This window comes from Eubalaena glacialis, chromosome 19, assembly GCF_028564815.1.
Source record: "Eubalaena glacialis isolate mEubGla1 chromosome 19, mEubGla1.1.hap2.+ XY, whole genome shotgun sequence".
Lineage (NCBI taxonomy): Eukaryota > Metazoa > Chordata > Mammalia > Artiodactyla > Balaenidae > Eubalaena > Eubalaena glacialis.
In genome coordinates, this window is record NC_083734.1 from 21,906,922 (window position 1) to 21,928,696 (window position 21,775).

Genomic DNA, 21,775 nt, shown 5'->3' on the forward strand with positions numbered 1-21,775 from the left:
GTTTCTGAGTCAGTAGGTCTGAGATGGGCCTAAGCATGTTCATTTCTTACAAGGTTGAGGGTGGTGTTGCTATTGCTGCTGCTGGTCCAGAACCACACTTTGACAACTGCTGACTTAGAGCAGTAGTTATTACTTTTTAATTTTCTGTCACCTAAAGATGATTACCCATTACTGTTAGTAATGGTTGTGGCTCAGTTGCAGCTGGGGTTTTTGTCTGGGGTGAAGGCTGGCATGTGCAGTTTGAAAAGATTCTTTGTGGGTGGTTAGACTCCTTCCCATCTTCTGTCTGTCTTCTACCAAAACTGAGAGACCTTCGAGTCAAAGGCCCAGAGAAGCAGATAAATTATTAAACCTTTTTCCCCGGCATTTGTACTCACTGCAAATTGTTCATGTGTGTAATCTATCATAGTAATTTTAATAGGCCCTACAAGGAACATATACCAGCCAGTAGTTTCATGGTTCGGCAGGCGACTCTTTTTTTTTTTTTTAATTATTATTTTAAAATTTTTATTCTTTTTTTTTTTTTAATAGATTTGTTTTATTTATTTATTTATTTATTTTTGGCTGCATTGGGTCTTCCGTTGCTGTGCGCGGGCTTTATCTAGTTGCCGCGAGCGGGGGCCACTCTTCATTGCAGTGCGAGGGCTTCTCATTGTGGTGGCTTCTCTTGTTGCAGAGCACAGGCTCTAGGCGCGCAGGCTTCAGTAATTGTGGCACATGGGCTTAGTTGCTCGACGGCATGTGGGATCTTCCTGGACCAGGGCTCAAACCCGTGTCCCCTGCATTGGCAGGCAGATTCTTAACCACTGCGCCACCAGGGAAGCCCTAGCATGCCACTCTTAATTGGTTGTGATCTGGCATAATTCTACTGTCTGGGCTCTTGCCTCAGTATGATAAATGATTCCCTAATTCCCTAGAAGTTGTAGCTTTTGGTGGAAGTAAATAATAAAGAATTTGGTCAGGAACCAGTTTTATTGCCATCAGTATGTTAGCATGTACTTTAAGAAATACAGATGATTATCTGGGCCAGAAACAAACCAGCAGTTTTTGATGCCAAAAAATTCAATTTGGAGATAGGAGGCTAGTGAGTTTTCAGTTGATGAAAACCTTTTACTGCTATTGTTGATATTGGCTGAGTTTTAACCTTTGTTTCTTAATCAAAATCAGAAAGACCTCATAGTAAGTCATATTTGGGAAAATACCACGTTGGAATTCATGGTGTGGAATAATGCAGATGCCTTTCACTACCTATTAAATTACATTTGCTTAGGTACAGCTCACTCTGCTTACTGCCATAGTGAAGCTGTTTCTCAAGAAACCATCAGAAACGCAGGAGCTGGTACAGCAGGTCTTGAGTTTGGCAACACAGGTAAGAAATCTGAAAAAAGCATGGAGTTGATTTGTCTTGTTTTAAATTCTAGGAAATTGTGAAACTTCTCCCAAGAAGGTTCATTTGCAGAGATTTTAAACGGAAGGAGTGCAGTCTTTAGATTCTGTTAAAAAAAATAAAAACAGTGCCTCTTTTACATATTATGCTGAATTAGAACTGGTTGTATGGCTTGTAAATGAATTGACTGACTCCAGTTTTAATGATAATTCATGAAAATTGAACTTAGACTCTTTAGTGTTAATGAAGGACATGACTTTGTGAAAATGACATTGAGTCTCACAGTATCTCCTTCTGGGGGACTTAATTTCAGCTTTCAAATGAAAGTACCCTGTAGAGATGGTAAATGCTTTGACAAATATCTCGTGTGCTGTTCTACCTTCTAGACAAGTTGCCTTTCTCTTTAAGTAATTTTAAAGTGCTAATGCTGCTTCCTTAATTATTTAGTATTTTTGGTCCTTTTAGGGAGGGTTCTGATTTCGGGAATGTGGCAACCAGCTGGATACACAGAAATCAAAGTAATTACTTTTTCTGATGTAACTAGTATAATGATCAGTCTATCATGATCCAGTAATGTTCTTAATTGAATTTGAGAACAGGCTGGCTTTAGCAGGCTGTCAAGAGTTATGATGTGTTTACACATGGAATGTGATTCAGATATTCAATTTACCATTTTCCTCTTTCATCTCTTTATAGTTATATATTAACAAAATTTGAACTCTTTTATAGTTCTTTAACCTAGTTCTGGGCTGTCATCTTTCCTTTCTTTTTTTTTTTTTTTTGCTCTGGAGAGCTTTATTTCATATCAATAATGAGCACAATTGGAGGACTAAATATGGTAAATCCTGTAATTAATTAGTACGGTTGGGGTGTGCACTTAGTACACTTCTTGAAACCCAGTTCCAAACTGAGACCACAATGTGAACCTTGAATAGTTGGCAATACATCATCTGTTAAGTGGTCAAAGCGCATCATTTGGTACATGATAAATGCAAAGTTCTTTCCTCTGACAGTATTTAATTTTAGAAATGCCAGGAATCCATTTTAAGGAAAAGAAGTTTGACGGGCAGATAAGGCATTTGAATACTTAATGGAATACTATAAAGCAGACAACATAATTAAATAAATTGTTTATAGAATATGCTATACAACTCTGAAAAAAAATACAGCCAAGAAAACTGCTAGAATCAAAGGCTACTTTCTGACACTTGATTCCAGTACAGATGTTTTACAATCAATGAACTCAAATGTGAAGAAGACCTGAAACTAAAAATTAAGATAATTGTCTTGTCTGATTACTGATACACATAAACATTACTGAGAATTATTGCTTGATTATCTTTTAAGGAGCAGTTGACCAACAGTAGTTGAGTTAAAGGATGTCAGAAAATTCACTTCACAGAAAATAGAGGTGTCCCACTCCACCCCTTGTACCTCAGTTTTCTCCATTTCTCCAACAAATTATGAATGAACTTTTTAATGTGCTATTTCCCCAAGTCTCTAAACCTTCACTTGACCCCATTATGGTTAGTGTGAAGAAGCATCCATATGAGTATGTGGAGTCAAGGGCAGGCCATGGCTCACCGTCTGTCCATGAAAAGTGGACTGGGAGGTTGTCCATCACTGATGAGGCGTGTCTTGGCACTAAGATCAGAAATTGGTCATCTTCTGAATCAAAGTAGTTTAGGTTAGACGTTAATTTTCACGTTAATGTTTAATAGGTCATCTGCAGGGGGCCATTTTGAATAGAAATTGCCCCTTCTTAATTATGTAGTGCTTATTACAGACTCTGTAGGGTGATTGCCATTAAATTAGCCATGTATTTGACTTCATCTTAGGGCCTTGAAGTTCATTTCTGTCTTTTGCTACAGGCCCTGGAGCCTCTCTGCTTTGTATGAAAGAAAGAGCTCTGTATAAATTAACCAGATTCAAAGAAGTCTTGTGTTTATTCTAGGTAATATAGTAAACTTGATTTTAATGAGGCCTATGTACTAACACTTCAGAAAACTCCCTAAACACAGATAAATACATATTTATACAGTCTCTTAGCTTTCTCAGAAATCTCATTTTCTTCAAGAATCATGGGATTTTTGTTTATTAAAGTATCCCAAGTTTTAACTCTCCCCTGATGGCCACGTTTCAAAGCATCAGCAATATTTGGCCCTCCATGAAAGTTACCACAAGAAGTAGAAAATAAGAAGGAAAGAGAAAAGGTAGAGATGGGAGTGCTGGGTGGTGACCTAGAATCACTCAGCAGGTAAGAGACTGTCTCGGCTTACATTGTGTGACAGATTCATGCCTCAGCCAAACTGAAGATTCTGTGTTTATGTATGTGTGGAATAGTCAGAATCATCTTAACTGCTGAGAGGCCACTTGACATTCATCCACATTGGAAAATAGATACACCTTTCCTATTATTAATTTTACATCTTTTAAAATTTATTTGTTAGAGCTCTTTGAAGTGTTTTTTCTAAAACTTCCCTTTGCCTGAAGCAAAGCAATTTCCATAACCATCAAGGCAATGGTTATTTAATATTATCTATATTGAGCATTCTAGATTTCCTAGTCTAGACCCTTGATTACCCATTTGTATCTCTGTTAAGATGGAGTCAGAACAATTTTCTAAAAAGAATTTTGGCTTTGCTCCTTCTCTACTCACTTTTTAAATTTAATTATTTATTTATTTACTTTTGGCTGCATCGGGTCTTAGTTGCTGCACGTGGGCTTTGTCTAGTTGCAGCGAGCAGGGGCTACTCTTCGTTGCGGTGCACAGGCTTCTCATTGCGGGGGCTTCTCTTGTTGCGGAGCACGGGCTCTAGGCGCACGGGCTTCAGTAGTTGTGGCACATTGGCTTAGTTGCTCTGCGGCTTGTGGGATCTTCCCAGACCAGGGCTCAAACCCGTGTCCCCTGCATTGGCAGGCAGATTCTTAACCACTGTGCCACCAGGGAAGTCCTGTCTACTCACTTCTGAATAGATAAGGCTAGCCTCATAATCAAGTGAGTGTCTTTGGTAGATTCCATTGTATTCACAAGTTCTGAACCCTGCCTTCATCTCCATTGTCTCTTAAGGCCTCTGTATCTGTATTTAACAGGCAGCATAGGAGAGCTGTGTTTTAGGTTCTTGTCAGAGTTCAAACTCACTCTTATTACAGTATTTGCCTGAGATAAAGTGTTTAGGGAGGATTCCCTATGTTCTTATAGATGTTGAAATTTACCACTGAATCAAGCCAGATTAGTAGAGAGCTGGGGATCTAGACTGCATTGTATTTGACCCTTATTAGAACTGTTTTTACTGAATTACACTAATATCATCCTGTAGTAAGGGTTGTCATGAGAAACTATCCTCTTTAGATCTGTTATCAAAGTATTTATTCCATTATATATTTTTTTCTTTATGAAACCCCATAAAAAAATTCCTAACCAGTTTTGGATTCTCTTATGCATTAGTGTGTAATTAACTGCCCCTCTGAATGGCTTATCTGACTAGACTTGTTTTTCATATCAGATGTTTGAAACCTTAGAATCAAATTTAAGGATCTCCTGTAGAAAATGTGTGGGTCATTGTGGCTTGCATTTTTCTGCCTTTGCTTCTAATTTATGTTCTCTAGCCTTAGATGTATTTTTATAAGCTTTGCTAAATCCTTTTCTAGAACAGGGCAGGGTATAAATAAACCATCAGACGTTCCTAATTCTAGATTTTCTGTACAAGGACTAGTAGAGAATCTTAGTAACAACAATCATCTGTATAGTGCTTACTATGTGCCAGGCTTTCAGTAAGGGTTAATACTGTTACTCTTCCCATTTTATAGGTGAGGAAACTGAGACATAGAGAGGCCGGCCCAGTTAGTATGGGATGGAACTAGGACTCAAACCCAAGTAGCCTGGCTCCAGAGTCTGCCCTTTTCTACTCTGTTAATGCTGCTTCTCAAGTCTGAAAGTTAAGAATGACTTTTGAGAGTACGCATTCCCTGTCTTCCCTGCCTGAAGCATTGTTGTGCATAAGCCAGTATAAATAAGTGAACTTAGAGGTTTTAAGATTATTGTGGATGATTATTTCATATTTGGCTATAAATAATTAATAAACAGTTTCTCTAGACTTGCCTTTTCTGTCCAGTTAATGAAATCTGAGGCATTAGCATAATAGAATAAGCACATTTATATAAGTCTTTTCCACTGGAATTTTCCTCTGGAATTTTTTTCTGAAGTTCGTGACATAAGAACCTAATTTAATATTTATGTTACCAGCCATAAATATTTAAGTTGAGGGCAGCATGATCTGCTGAGTTATGTTAATTTGAATTGGGTGGTGGGGTTCTGTTTCTGCTACATCCACTGGTTCAGGACGTGACTGGGCAAATTTCTCTGTCATACTACTGTTCTGTCTTTATAGTAGACTTAATCCTATTGTTTATCTATTCTGAGAATTCAGTGAAGGATATGTGAAATCTTTGTGCTTCTAATTTTAAATAAAATGGTGGTATAATTAGAAATATTATTAGGGGAAAAGAAAACCAACCCTTGAATCCATGGCTTTATTTCAAAGATTTGTCTTTTTCGCTTTGATAGTTTTAGAGGAATTAGTAAAGAATACACATAAAAGTGTCCAAACTTTAGTAATTACTCTTTTTAGTACATGGAAAAGAAGTCTTCACCTTAGTTTTTCCATCTGTGAACTAGAGACTGTCATCATCAAAATCACCTGTGCTGCTTGTTAAAAATAAAAGTTCCTGGGCCCCACTTCTGACATAATGAATCAGAAACTCTGGAATCTGCACTTTCAGTGGCTTTCCTGGTGTGTTAAAATGTTGATGCACATTATAGTTTGAGAATTACTGTTTCAGAGCTTGCCTGGTAAGAATTGTTTTGGAAGCTCTCAAATTTTTGGAAATACACTATTTTCTCGAGATCCTTACGGGGGCCTATCAGACTAGCAGTACAGTGGATCTGAAACCAAATTTTCTGAGTCACCAAACACATAATGGCACCTTAAAATCATAAAAAGTTTCTATTTTCTTGTCATTAGCCTTGACTGGGCCTGATTTATCGTGGTCTACATGTGAATAGTGAGGCAGTGAAAGCCAGCTGATAGTAGTCCTAACAGGTCACCCCTCAGGATAACTGAGTTTGGACAGTGGAGATCCTTGCCCACTCTTCACTTCCAGTCCTGGAAAATTTGCACGCATTTTCTCATTTCTCATAGGACTAAATTTTTAAGTCAGTGTCTGTTAAGATTTACAGTACGTATACCCTTTGATCCAGTGATTCTATCTCCAGAAGTTTGTCCTGTTGCAGTGTTTTGAATTTGTGGGGGGACTCAAGCTTTTTTCACAGAAGTATATATTTTGTGAATCCCCACAGGAATTTTTTTTTTTTTTTTTGGCCATTTGGTTAAATATGTACCGGCTATATGAGAGAAGTAATTTGAAGTAAAAAAAAAAAATTTTTGATAAGTATATTATTAAGCTGTATTATATAGTTTATTTTAATATGTTTAACAACTTTACTACTATATAAAGGCAAATTAAGTTTTCCCAGTTAAGTGATGTGTAGTGTTCATTTTCATTGTGTAATAAAAAGCATAGTCTACAAATTTTAAATGACATGCTTTGGGGACTGAATATACAGATTAAAATTTAACTTTAATTTAAATATCAATAAAAGCTGGGCAGAGGATTGCTTTCCTGATATGATACTTGGAGAAACTTGTATTCTGCTCTTTTAAAAAATCAACTTGTTTATGTTTCATAATATTCAAGCTTTGTTTCCGAATGAAAATCTAAGTGAGGAGGTTTCAGGCTGCTATTTATAAACACTTCCTCAGGAGCAAATTAGCCCCCCTCCCAAGAAGCAACAAAACAAACTCATTTAAATTGGATAGTATCACTGTTTCCTTTTTTTAACCCTGGCATTTCAAATACTACAAACATTTTGATATAAATAATACATGTATATGTGCATTTCTATTAGAATAATGCAACCTATGAATGTGATAAAGATTATCTTGAGGTAAAATTTACCATTTTTATACTGTATTAGCTTGTATCTCAGTGTTCTTTATGCTTTTTTGTTTTTAACCAGCACTCCATTTTGAGTGCAAAGTAAATAATACATGATTAAGAAAATCTATGTAAAACCATCAGGGTCACTTCCGGTATTGAGCTGAATGATACGTGCCTTAACTGGCTAAATTATAAACCAGTTAATCTGCTTATGTAGAAACTCATGGGAAAAACCCTGGCCTAGTTTAAAGAAAATATTTTTGTATGTGTTTTAAATACAGAAATTGAAATGGGACTGATTGTTGCCTTTAATAACATGATACCACTGGAACAATTCATGCATAAATGAATGCCACTATATAGACATTCTGAGAGGTGGATACCAGGATATTTATTGCCACTTTGTAATGATTGCAAAAATAAATAGTAGGAAGGAGGGAGAAAGAGGCAGCAGTCTAAATGTTCATCAATAGGACACTAGTAAATAATGATGCAGTGCTGCATATACAGTGGAAAATGGCAGCTGTATGTGCCAATATGGAAAGCAGCTTGAGGAGCAGTATATATACTATGAAACTGGTTTTGTATAAAATAAATATATGTATGTGTGGGAGCTCTCTGGTAAGATATATAGTGCGCTGTTAATATGGCTATTTTCGGGATGGGGAGTTAAGGTGGGGTAGGGTTGGATGATAGGGGGAGACTTATTGTTATATTATACATTTCTAAATTGTGATGTGTCATTGATAATAAATTTTTCTTAGCCATGACCATGTATAAAATTATTTTTAAACAGCCACAAAAAAAAACGAGACCACTAAATTCAAGTGTCACCCCTTTTAGAAGCACTTAGTTATGTGCTCTCTTTAACAGTTTTTTTAATTATTTAGGTAATAGTACCTCTCATACTATATTGTAATAATTAGCTCATTGAAGTCAGGCACTGAGCTGAGCTCATTGAAGTCAGACACTGTGTTGTTGTCTCTTTATTTCCAGGGCCTAGCCAGTGTCTCCATAGGAGATACTTAATAAATATTTGAATGAAGAAAGAAGGTATGGGTGAAATATATGTAAGATGTGTTTCATGAATAATCCTGCTAATATTAAAGCAGTTAAAAACATTATTTTTATGTCCTGAGGCCATCGTAAGCAGTTGATTTTTACTGGCTTAAACTTTATTTTCCTTTTCCCAACTTCATTTTGAATTTGAGTCTTAGAACTAACCCACTTCAATTTATATTTAAATTCTTTGAAGCATTAGAGATTACAGAATTATGACTATATTAACAATATATGGAGTCTAAATATCTTCTTAACGGCCAACTCTGCGTAAATCACTTCAGCATTGCCTTGATAATAAATCCAGCAGTTTGGCTTTCTGTATGGAGAAAGGTTACATTTAAACCTTCTTGCCATTGCCTTTTCATTAGGATTCTGATAATCCTGACCTTCGAGACCGGGGCTATATTTATTGGCGCCTTCTCTCAACTGATCCTGTCACAGCCAAAGAAGTAGTCTTGTCTGAGAAGCCACTGATCTCTGAGGAGACAGATCTTATTGAGCCAACTCTGTTGGATGAGCTCATCTGCCACATTGGTTCTTTGGCCTCAGTGTACCATAAGCCGCCCAATGCTTTTGTGGAAGGAAGTCATGGAATCCATCGCAAACACTTGCCAATACATCATGGGAGGTAAGCAGGTAAACTAGGTTTGAGTGAGAAGTGATTCTCTGTTTAGACGAAGTTGGTCTTCCTCAAGCTTTTATAGTCTAGAAAAATTTGCTATGCATTTGGCAAACCTACTCTACTGCCCTGGAGGCTTCATCTGAATACTAGTGACCACACACAAACAATGGGTTAAAAGGCCCCTCTGTGTTCTAATCTCAGGGTAGGTAAGGTTATGCCTTTAGAAAATTGTGGTGAAGATTTTCTAAATGGATAAAGTTTGAAAGTTGCTTAAGTCTCCAGAAAGATGAGGCTAGAAATTTTCCCAGAGTTGAAAACTTGGTAAAAAGCCTGTACAGGCATACCACAGAGATAGTGCACTTCAGTTCCAGACCACTGCGATGAAGTGTCATGAATTTTTTTGTTATTTTTTCAGTGCATATAGAAGTTATGTCTATACTATACTGTAGTCTATTAAATGTGCAATAGTATTATGTCTAAAAAAAAAAGTCTACATACCTTAATTTTAAAATACTGTATTGCTAAAAAATGCTTATCATCATCTGACAATGCAGGGTTGCCACAAACTTTGAATTTGTAAAGACTGCAATATCTGCAAAGTGCAATAAAATGAGGTCCGCCCATGTATACATTTAGGTATTTTTATCCTTTACTGTAACTTTGGTTCAAGCTTATGGATGAAGTTAGCAGATACTGCTTCTCTTATGCTGTAAAGCTAGCTGTTAATGAAATAATGTTTGCAGGATTGTTTTATAAGAGCAGCCTAGATTCTGTGTAGACATAGTTGTTCAGTTGCCTGTACCTTTTTTACCAGAATAAATTGCTCCATATCAGTAAGGAAATGCTATTATGAACAGACTGTCAGGTAACATGGAACTCTTGCTTTATAGATAACCTTAAAATTTTAATTTGGGAGGAGCAGTACTCTAATAAACTCTTATAATGGGTATCTTGGAATCTTTTCAGAATCTCCTTCCTTCATTAATTATATATACCTCAAATCTAAGTAGAATTTGATCTCTGAGTGTTCAGAGTATCTGCACTTCCACCGTTTATGAGTGTCTCATATTGTCTAATATATATTGCTGTTTAAGTGGTTCATGAATAGCCAGAGTGTAGGATTTATTGCTTTACAAATTAGTGTAGTCAACGTTTACAATACTGTAGCTCTGTTTTAACAGACTATGGGCACAGATAAACAAAAAGAAAAGGGCAGTACCCAAGAAAATGATTATTAATCTTTCATTAGTCCTTGAGTTGAATCTTTGGTTTTAGGGCAGTGCTGTGATTTTCACCCAAAGGAAACTTGTGGTTTCATGAGGATCAGGCCTCGTTACAGGGTGTTTGACCTCGTAGGCAAGCATATTTAACATTTGCTAGATATGACCATTTAACTTCTAAGTACATCTCCCAGTCTGTGCTTCAAGTTTTGATAAATAGATACGGACTTTCTGTTGTTTGCCATTTAAATTACCTTTCTCCTGATAACTTTGACCCTCAAATGGGATGGGGAAAGTGAAACAAATCAACAAACAAAAACAACTCTTCCTAGAACACAAAGAGAGAACCAATATTTGAACTATGTAAAAAGAAGCACAGTCTCTTACGTAAGGTCTTTATCAGATTAATAGCCTTCAATTTGTTACCTTCACAATTCCTTATGTGGTTCCTTTTTGGATGACCTTTTTGTCCATTTGTGCTTGTTTTGTGTTTTTAAAAAAGAAACACAAGTGCAGAAAAATCCCCTTTGAAATAAATATGGGTATGTTGCTGCAATGGCATGTCTGTAAGAGTACTGACATCACCTAGCTTTCTTCTGCGTCCTAAGGGTAATAAGTGATATGCCTCTGACATGAAATACATTTGCACCATAAAACCTTAGAGACTTAAAAATGCTTACTTCATGAGGTCTTTTAAAATCACTTGGGAAAGGGAAAAGTGCTTTTTAGTTGAGTATTGCTTACTATACTTGTCAGCTGCTCTGTGGGCGTGAGATGGTAAATAGTTGTCTAACTTGGAAATATCTCACCTTTTAAAAATACTGCTTTGATGACAGTTTTATGCAGTTATTTCCCATGCCTTCACAATGGGGAAAGATTTTCATGTTAGTTTTCTTGTGTCTTCCGTTTAGAAAAAATACATAATAATGATTTATCATGTTCTTAATTTGTAGAAGCTATAAGATCATTTACTTCTTTTCATCTAACTCACTTTTGTCTTCTCATAATACTCTTACCTGTCTATTAGAGTGGAGGAAAATATGTGCCTATTCTGCCTTCTATTTAAAGGTGCTGATAAATCCATGTGTTTTGTCACATTTCCCAAACGGTACATGTTGAGAGATGATAGAATTTCATGGGCAGAGGATACCCTTTATGGAGATTTCATATATTTCTTGCTAGGTGTATATGACATTGTTTCCCCTTTTGACTTCCTTATTAATTTTTGGCTTTATTTGTACCCACCCTCTCCCCAATCTAGATACGTCTCCTTTTGGCTTCCGTGATACTTTTTCCTCCTAAGTCCTCTTTTTTTTAGATTGTTTTTCTCTCTTTAATCTTTGCAGTTTTGTGTTCCTTCTCTTCTCTGGTTGTATCACAAGGCTCCTTCTGAACCTTCTCTGTGTATTCCCTTAGGCGGTTTATCTTCTAAGCACAGTTACCACTGATATATTCTGTTAATTTTGTTTTGTTAATTTTATTGGTGAGGAAGCTTTGTCTCAGAGAGGTTGTCACTTGCCCAAGGTGATGCATGCAAGTGGTAATTAGTGGAGCCAGCGCTTGGTCCTAGTCGTCTAGACGCCCTGCTCTTACCACAGCACCCTGGTGTTACTCTGCTCATTTCACCTGAGGTGTGTGTGTGAATTTCTTCCCAAGTTTACTTCTGTAACTCTGACTGCCAGTCCCTTTTCCTTAGCTGTCTGTTGGACTTCCCTACTTGTTTTTCTCACTTGAAACTTAACAGAATTGAAAGCAGCATATTATTTTCCCATCATCCCTCCAGATTCCTCTTATAAGGAGCATCACTAGTCTTTCGCTTCTTCGTTTTTGTTTTTTCTGAGTTTGATTCTTCATTCTTCTTTGTTCAAGCGTTGTCAGAACCTACCTAGGGTTTTCATTTTTTAAGAAAGCATTTGTTTATTAATGGAATTTTTATAGTGGTTTTTTAGTTTTTAAAAAATTATATAAATCTTAGGAAACATAGAAGATAGAATGGTATAACAGACACGTGTACTCATCACTCAGTTTCAGCAGTCATCAGTATTTTGCCAATCTTGTTTCATTTATCACCCCCACAAATTTTTTTTTTGAGGGAGCTGGAGTATTTTAAATTAAATTCCAGACCTCATATCACTTCACCAGTAAGTACTTTACTTGGTATCTCTCAAAGATAAGGACTTTAAAAAAAATCACAATATATTATCAAGCCAAAATCAATAAAACTGAACTACTTCAGATTTTTTCAATTGTTATTCTCTATTCTACTTTAAAGTTTATCTAAGATTGGTTTTACTTTTTGCTTAAATGTTTGGAATAATTCACAGTGAAGCCATCTGAGCCTGAAATTTTCTTTGTTTTTTTTTCACTTTTTAAATTAATATGTCATTTATAATAATCTTAGTATTAGTGCACTAATCTTTAGTGTATATAGCTCAATAGATTTTTATGTGTGCATACACTCATATAACCGCCACTCTGACAGGATATTTCCAGCACCCCAGAAGACTCCTCATGCCATTTTGCTGTTATATCCACCCTCCAGAGATAACCACTGTTTTGATTTCTATCACTGTAGATTAGTTTTGCCTCTTCTTGAACATCATGTAAATGGAACCATACAGCATTTGCTCTTTTGTGTCTAGCTTTTTTGCACAGTATAATATCTGAGACTACTCTAATGCCGTGTTATCAGTTGTGTGTTCCTATTTATTAGTGCATAGTATCCCATTGCCTGCATATGCCACTATTTATTTATATCTGCTGTTGATGTATCTTTGGGTTGTTTCCAGTTTGGGGCTCTTATGGAGAAAGCTGCTATGAATATTCCTATATATTTCTGTTGGTAGACCTATATACTCATTTCTCTTGTGTATACACTTAGTGGAATTGCTGGGTTATAGAATAGATGTATATTTAGCTATAGGAGATACTGCCAGTTTTCCCAAGTGATTGTACCAGTGCACACTCCTTCCAGAAATATATAAGAGTTCTAGGTGATCCACATCCTTAGCAGCAGTTGGTATTGTCAATCATTTTAATGTTAGCCATTCTGGTTGATTTGTAGTGGTGTCTCATAGTTTTAATTTGCATTTTCCTGATGAGTAAAGATGCAAGGACCTTTTCATGTTTATAGACTGCCAGTATATCCTCTTTTGTGTCATGCCTGATCTTTTCCTTATTTTATAATGAGTTATCATCTTTGTAGGAATTCTATATGTAATGATCGAATGATTTGTAGGAATTATATATAATTTGGATACAGGTCTTTTGTCAGATGGATATTTTGCAAACTTCTCCCAGTCTGTGGAGAATACCTTTTCTCACTCTCTCTTAATGGTGTCATTTGAAGAAGAAATATTCTTAATTTTAATGAAGTCCAGTTCATCACTTTTTTTCTTTTATGGTTAGAGCTTTTTGTAGAAACTTTTGTCTTCTCCAAGGTCATAGAAATCCTCTTGTTTTCCCCTTCACATTTATGTCTGATTTATCTCTAATTTTTATTTATGTTGTGAGGTGTAGGAGTCAAGGCTCATTTTTGTCCCACGCAGCTATTCAGTTGACCCAGCACCATCTATTAAGATCATTTCCCCCTGCCTAGTCCATTTAACATCTCTTGGAACTCACCACTTCGTATTTATTTTTACAGTGTGGTGGCAGTAGCGGTTTAGGTCACTCTTAGCTCATCTTCATGTCCATTCTCCCAACTTCAGTCCATTATACACACAGCTGCTTGGGTAATGTTCCTCTAAATGTTAATTTTAGTTCTTTGTTCAACAAATAAAAGTGATTCTGCATTGCCTATCATATAAAAATTAACTCTCCAGACCTGTTTTCAGAGTTGTATTTCCCTCATCTTCACTTCCCCCAAATCTTACCAATTACAGTGTCTGCTCCTGCCAGTATAATTTTTTCACCACCCCTGAAGTCAAATTGTTCATTTCTGTGCCTTTGCACAAGCTATCCTTTCTTTTTCTGAAGGTCTCTCCCTGGTAGTTCCTCATAACTATGCTGTTTTTGAAAATCTAGCCATAAAACCATTCTCAGAAGCTTTTGGGATCAGCCCCACCTGGTTCTGTTTTGCTTCTCATCTGTATCCTGTCAGTGTGCAGACACACAATAGTCATTTCTGCTTTTACACAGTGAGTGTGCTTTTCACTTGTTTTGTGAATGCTGGTATTTTGTTTGTTTGTTTGAGTGTAAGTTATTTGAGGACAGGAAATATATTTCCTTTTTTTAAAAGAAAAAAAAGATATATTTCACCAGAGTTCTCATTACAGTGCTCCCTTGTAGAGTAGGTGCTCAATTAAAATTGAATGACTGATGAAGTTATGTGGTATAAGAGTTTTTTCCCCCTCCCGTTTTTGTATATCTGACCTTCATCCATTGCCTTATTACTATGTCCCAGGTGAAACTGACTTTTCTCTTTTCCCCTCTTTCTGTGTGTGACTTGCAGCACTGATGCGGGTGACAGCCCTGTTGGCACCACCACTGCCACCAACCTGGAACAGCCTCAGGTTATCCCCTCTCAAGGCGACCTTCTGGGGGATCTTTTAAACCTTGACCTTGGTCCCCCAGTCAATGTGCCACAGGTATCCTCCATGCAGATGGGAGCAGTGGATCTCTTGGGAGGAGGACTAGATAGTCTGGTAAGCATCTTTCTTCTTTCTTTTGGTTATTTTAAATTCTTTTTATTTTTAAATTTCTGGGGTTATTTTTAATTCTTGATATGCTGAAGAACTTTAAATTATTCCGCTTTTTAGAACTAGACCTTTCCTTGATGAGCAGAGCAGTGTCCTTTGATAAAGGACAGGATTATTTTTTCTAGAGATTTAATTGATACTGTTCATCATTGGTATGGGATATGTCTACAAGTGTACAGGATTATTTTGTTGTCCTGCCTCTGAATAGAACTTTTGATGTTTAACCAACCTAGTCACCTTTCCAGAGCTTATTATTGCTCTTGCTGCTTAACTCTGGATAGCCCCTGTAATTCCCCTTTTGACCTGAACATCATTCAAATGACCTCATAGTGATCATCCTATTTTGAGGCTTTCAAACTTCTGCCTTTTTTGTATTTTATTGGCTTATGCCTTGTCTAATTCCAAAAGGTTCATTTGAGCCATTTGTGTTTTTTTTAAAAATGTATCTTTCTTATAGTTGAGAAGTACTTCTTGATTGGTTCTTTTTTCCCCTTTTCCATCCACAACCCCCCCACTCCACCCTGTCATACTTCCAATTTAATTAGCTTCCAGGATTCTAATACTAAAAGGCTCCAATGTCCAGAGTATCCGTGAATATGTGCCACCAGTGGAAGCCAATTAGTTACTGTTGCTGTAAAAGATAAATGAGAAATACTAAGGATGACCTTCCATCTGTGTAGAGAAGGCCAGAAAAATAACAGGTCTCATCACACGGCTCCCTGCAAATTAGATACTTAACTGTGGTGTAATTAGAGGAGCTTTTTTAGCTGAACACTTGAAAATAAGTTGTTCATCAACCTGATGACTATAAGTATTCCCAACAAACTGATTTATTTCCCAGCATCAGAAATTGGAAGGCAATGCCATAGATACAAAAATATATATTCTCAGAGATTACATAAACAAAACGACCTTACTTTCTGCTTCATACATTGGCATTTTCTCTTCTACTTTATGAGCAGTATTATGTCTGGGATTTATGCCAGCTGGTACAGGTACATTTACTTTTGGCTGACAGAGAGCCTAAGGAGATAGGGTTACTGTCATATCTTTGTGGGTGATGCGTTTTACTAATGGAAGTCACTGCTTCCAGAGTCTATACACTGACCAAGCTCTGGACTCTAGCTAATGGTGACACAAATGAGCACTGCTTTTGTCTTCCTTGGGAATAAAAGCATTTGCTTTTCATTTTCATATCTCTAATGAATAGAGTTGACTGAATAGCTTCCTCGTGTGATATCCTGTTTTGCTGTATAACCTCCTTTATAGACTCAGGAGACTGACAAATGAATATTGAAATATTCATGGAGACTCTCAGAAATCCCTTATAAACATTGAAATAGCTCATCCTATTCTGTTGACACATGAGCTACAAGTTAAATGTTACATCCTCCTCACGGTTATGCCTTAACAACCCTGCTTATTTCCCTAGTGGTTTACGACATAGTGGACTCGCTGAACCTAAGAAGACAAAGAAATTAAGTTTGAAGGATGGAGGGGAGAAAGAGGCTCTATATTTTGATGTTGCCTGGCCCAGGATTCTGTCCTCTTGTTTCTTAACCCACTTTAGCATGGAAGGGAAAGAAACATGTTATTTCCATTTGGCTTTGTATCAGCTCTTGCTGGCCCTTAACACTAGTGAGTTTTCTCCTTATATTTTACACAGCTAATCCAGTCATGCGTCAGAATTCTGGCAAGTTTACATCAGATAGAAAAACAATTAGAACTTTCTCAGATTGTAGTAGCCCAAGTTACACATGGGCCTTTTTTCATTTTTTGCAAAGAATATTCTCTTTGGGGTGGAGAATAAATTGTTTTTAGAATTGGATTTCTAAATATTATACAGCCTTTGCTAGGTAGGCCCAGTAACGTTCCTGTGTAACTCTAAATTTTAACTTATTCTGACTTTGGGATTTAAAATGGTATAATTGGTGTTACAGCCCCAGAAAGTGTTTACATGCAGGTTTCTTCAGCTTATTCTGTGATATAAATATGTCCCAGAAATCAAAATGAGGAGTAAAAGCCCTTCTTTTTGCTTTGGATCTGTATGTAGTTAAATATATATCACTCAAAGAACCAAGATTCCTTTTAAGAGAACATCACAAGGAAGAGGCCTAAATCTGGCTGTGTGGAAGACTAGTTTCTGTGGCAGCAGTAGTCTATGCCATTTTTTGAATGCTTTTATTATTCTTACGTAAATTATCTAATTTAAAGAGGAAAATAGTTCTCAAAGTTTTTACTTAGTCTATACAGATAGTGCTGTTTCTTGAATGAATTGTTGCCTTACAACAGTGCTTCTCAAGCTAATGTGTACATAAATCAACTGGAGATCTTGTACAAGACAGATTCTTGTTGCTCTGGGGTGAGACCTAGGAGTCTGCATTTCTAACGAACACCCAGGTCTGTGGATCACATTTTGCATAGTAAAGACATAGAATATCTGTGATCACTGTGAACCACTTCACTTTAGTGTTTGAATAGCTGTTGGTAGACCCAGATGCCTTTTTCTCTTGACTTCAGTAGTAAACACACTCCTGGAAAGAGGGCTCCTACTCTGCCTCAGATTGAGAGAGGGCAAGAAACTCTTGAAATTATTTTGTTAAAGGTCTGTCTTTCACTCTCTAGGAAGAAGAATATTGCTGGGTGTGGTAGAATTTGACCCAGGTCCCCATTTAAAATATGGCCTGGATTAGAGTTATGTGATTGTCTGGCAAGCAGCACTCAGGTTACGTGGGTGTTCATCTCAGAACGGCTATCAGCAGCGTTTTTGCTGCTTTTTTTTTTTTTTTAAAACATCTTTATTGGAGTATAATTGCTTTACAATGGTGTGTGAGTTTCTGCTTTATAACAAAGTGAATCAGTTATACATATACATATGTCCCCATATCTCTTCCCTCTTGCGTCTCCCTGCCTCCCACCCTCCCTATCCCACCCCTCTAGGTGGTCACAAAGCACCGAGCTGATCTCCCTGTGCTGTGCGGCTGCTTCCCACTAGCTATCTGTTTTACATTTGGGTCACTGGTTTCTAACAGAACCTTACCCATAGTGGTCAGTGGTGTGCTGCTAATGAAGCGTGGCAGCTACTAACCTTTTATTTCAAGCTTTGTGGTTCTCAACTCTAGCTGCATAATTGGTATTTAAAAATATATATTGTCAGCGTTTGGACCCAACCCTAGAGGAATTAAACAGAATTTCTGGGAGACAGGACCTTAGACATTGGTATTTTTTTTAAAAAATCGAAGTTATTTTAATTTTGCAGCCAAGATTGAGAATATTGAGCCAAATGAAGCTCCAGATGAAGTTAGGTAGAGATGTTAAAAAATTGATCTTTAAGCCAAGGCAGTGATTTCCACAGAAGAATTATATTTTGGTGAGCCTCTGGCACCTCCTACAAAACAGACCTCTCTGACTTTACCTTTGTTCTGCCTCCTACCCCTCCACACCCTCACCCCCTGACCCCAGGACATTTTCCTGTTGTGATTTGCTGTTAGGTGATCCAGCCTACCAGAAATTGGCCAGGAGTTGAATTTGACCGATTTAGATTTAGTTGCTCATTCCCAGGGTTCTTCTCACCCTTGCTCATGTTCCATAATTGGAGACTGAAAATTGTCTTGTATTTTGGATTGTCTACCCATTTTCTGTTCCTCTGTTTTAAAACTTGATATTCACTAGAGGATAGTATTACTCTTCCATTTTCACATCCTGGTGACCCTCCCATTAGATCTTGTTTGCCCTCTTTCATCATTGCACTTGTGAAATTTTGAGATTTAGTGAATTGTGACTTTTCTAGAACTATCATTCAGGAAATACTTATCAATTTATTTATTCATTATTATTATTTGTCACAAGCTACCTGAAGGCTCCAGCCTTCTTCCATCAATAATCGTGACTCATATATAACAGCTGTGATTCTTAAACCAAAGAGAGTGAGGTAGGTATATTGCTGTGATGTAAAAAACACACACACATGTGCACACCATTCCCAGGTGACTTTTAGATGGTGTTTTCGTTGTTGTTTGGTTTTTTGTTTGTTTGTTTTTGGAGACAGGTGCCTTTGAAAATCATTGATGTAGGCAGAGCTTCAGATTTTTAAAAATGATACTTCTTCATCACAAAACTCAAATCAAAATGGATTTCCTACATACTCTTCACTTTCCTCCTTAGTTTTTGCTTGCCCTTTAGCGTATTCTCTTTTGCCTAAATGTAGATAGTTTCCTCCTTCTGTTAGTGTAAACTTAACTGTCACCTTGATGTGGAATGAATTCAGGTAATGAAACTTTGATCTATGTATAGCGCAAGATAGTATACTACGTAAATGTTATTGGGGTTTTTGTTTCTTTGTTTTAGAAGCAGTATAGGTTTCTTTTTATGCCCCTGCTACCAAATCTAAGAAACTGCTCATCTTGGGTAGTGTGACATTTCTGACGGTGGTGCAGATCCTTCTGGTTTGGTGTAGTGTGAGAGGTGACCCGGCACCCAAGTATGTAAATCTTGCATACATGTTATAAAGATACACCATCTGCTAATGAGTCTGACATCGCTGAGGATCGCTAGAGTAATAATTGAATCTCAGTTATTTGTTGCCATTACTTTCAGACTGTCAGCAGACTGTCAGGCCTTGGCTAAATTACGGCCTTCTGTTTATCCAAGGTGCTGTGCATTATTCTATTTAGAAAAATGGTGCTATTGTGCATCAAGAATAGAAAGGAAGCATTATCCAGATTGTCCTTTCTCTGTGCTGATGAAGGGTTTCCTGCCAGAGATAATGTGCTTCAGTGTGCCCAGCTAGGATGGAGTAGAAGAGAGGAGAAACTGCCTTTTCCTGACTCCAGTGTATGTTTTTTAGAACCTCCTACCCTGTTTCTTACAGGTTTTTACCTTTCAGATATTTCAACTCATGAACTATTGTAGTAATGATTTTGAGGTTTTTTTATCCCATGGGAAATCCATCGTACATACTAGTTTTGCATCTTCATATCTCTTCCTCTGGAAAAGATTTGCTGTGATTTAAGAGCTTAAGTTTTAGAGTTGGTAGTCTTGTGAAGACAGTTTTGTAAATTGTAGCCTAATTTTGTCTGATAAATTCTTCAGTGGCTTTTGTAACCACTGTCTTTTTATCAATGCATAGATTTAGTGAAGGCTGGCCTCAGGCAGTGTTGGGAATAATTACCAAATACTGAGTGCCTATTTCTGTGCCATTCTCTGTGGTAGAACTTTTATAATTCCTAATCCTCAAAATAAGTCTGCAAGGTAATTGGTATTGGGTCCCATTTTATAAAAAACTGAAGGTTGCATAGCAAGTAAGACTCAGAGTCAGGATTTTGAACCCAGATTTCTTCAAAACTTTAAAGTTTATACGCACTTTTCCACTGTCCTGTGATTCCTCCAGTTTTTTTTGTTATTGTCATTTTCCAGAATAGAGTTCAGTCTCACTTAACTTTGGTCCTTCTCAGACTAGGGTACACAGTCTCTGGAGTACACAGCAGAGTACAGGGTGCATTTGAAGCTGCAGGATAAACCTGGTTCATCATCTTGCAGTGTCAGTCTTACTTGATGGTAAGGAATGTAAACACACTGTATTAAGGCTTAGAATGTAAAATTGCATGAATGTTTAAGATAAAACACAAGGCTTGTTTGCCCTAGGCCTCTCCATGCTATACCTCCCAGATGCCCTGTGTGTGAGTTTGGGCTAGCTTATCATTAGGAGGCACTTGAAAGTTTGAGAAAGACTTTAGAAGTTTATTCATTAATGAGGAGAGGGATTGGATAAGTTTATACATCTATCTATACAGCAAAAGGAATAAGATTGCTTTCAAGTAGAGCCACAAAATCCTGTGTTCCCATCTATTTGGTGGTGAATTGTGATATAAAGCAAGTACTTTCAAGGCAAATAAATGATGCACAGGACATTCTTGTGCTGAAAACTGGCAATCAAAACCACTCAGACAATACATTTCCTTTCTAGAAAGAGCTTTGGCCTTGGGGTGGGAACGGAGGGGGTGGGGTCATTTTTTCCCCTAATTGGTTGTATTCATATGTGTTGGCAGTGTTGATGCAGATATGGTGCTCTAGGTCAGTTGGGGAAACAATTTTGTCAGCCTTCTGTCCATTTTGTGATAATTTTCACCAATAAATGATTCATTTCCAAATTGTCTCCCCAAGAAATAATACTGCCATAGTGGTGCTTATATGGAAATTCATTCACTCAGTAAATATTTGAGTGCTTATTCCTTGTCAGGCTCTATTCTGTGTACTGGGAATATAGTTGTGGCGAGTCCTTACACACATACATTCTAGTGAGGGGAGACAATGACAAACAAGTACATAGGTAGTAATTACTGCAAAGGAAAATGAGACAGGGTGCGGAGCTTCTCACTGTGGATTTTTACTGCATTGAACATTGAGTTATATCTGACCTAAGAGACCAATAGTGGCCATTCTAAGGTCTTTCTGTCACATTCTATTCCCTGTCCCATCTCAGGAAGTAATCTATTATATCTCCCTATTTTTCTGTTGATGTAAGACTTTTTTTCCTTCAAGTTAAGGAGTCTTATGATGATTTTGTATGATCTCAACTCATTTATGCTATTCCACATCAAGTCTATTCTCACCATGAGTTTGTCTAATAGCTTTTGCATGGTTACAGATTCTTTCACCAGTTTGATTAGTTATATTTTATGGTGCTTTTCTAAATAGCTTTTTGAAGATTAAATTAAAATTTGTAGCCCAACAGCTGGAAAACCATACTTTTACCTAGGAGATAGTGTGTGCCTTCTAAAATCTA

General features: G+C 37.0%; 1 protein-coding gene across 5 annotated transcripts in view; it reads left to right on the top strand.

The window, feature by feature from the left end:
* AP2B1 (adaptor related protein complex 2 subunit beta 1) overlaps nucleotides 1-21,775 on the top strand; it is a 117,985-nt gene that overhangs the window by 45,545 nt on the left and 50,665 nt on the right. For all 5 annotated transcript variants that reach the window (XM_061176694.1, XM_061176692.1, XM_061176696.1 and 2 more), the window contains 3 exons: nucleotides 1,271-1,369; nucleotides 8,818-9,077; nucleotides 14,745-14,937. In XM_061176694.1, the coding sequence (XP_061032677.1) occupies nucleotides 1,271-1,369; nucleotides 8,818-9,077; nucleotides 14,745-14,937 (552 nt within the window). The remainder of the gene's footprint in view (nucleotides 1-1,270; nucleotides 1,370-8,817; nucleotides 9,078-14,744; nucleotides 14,938-21,775) is intronic.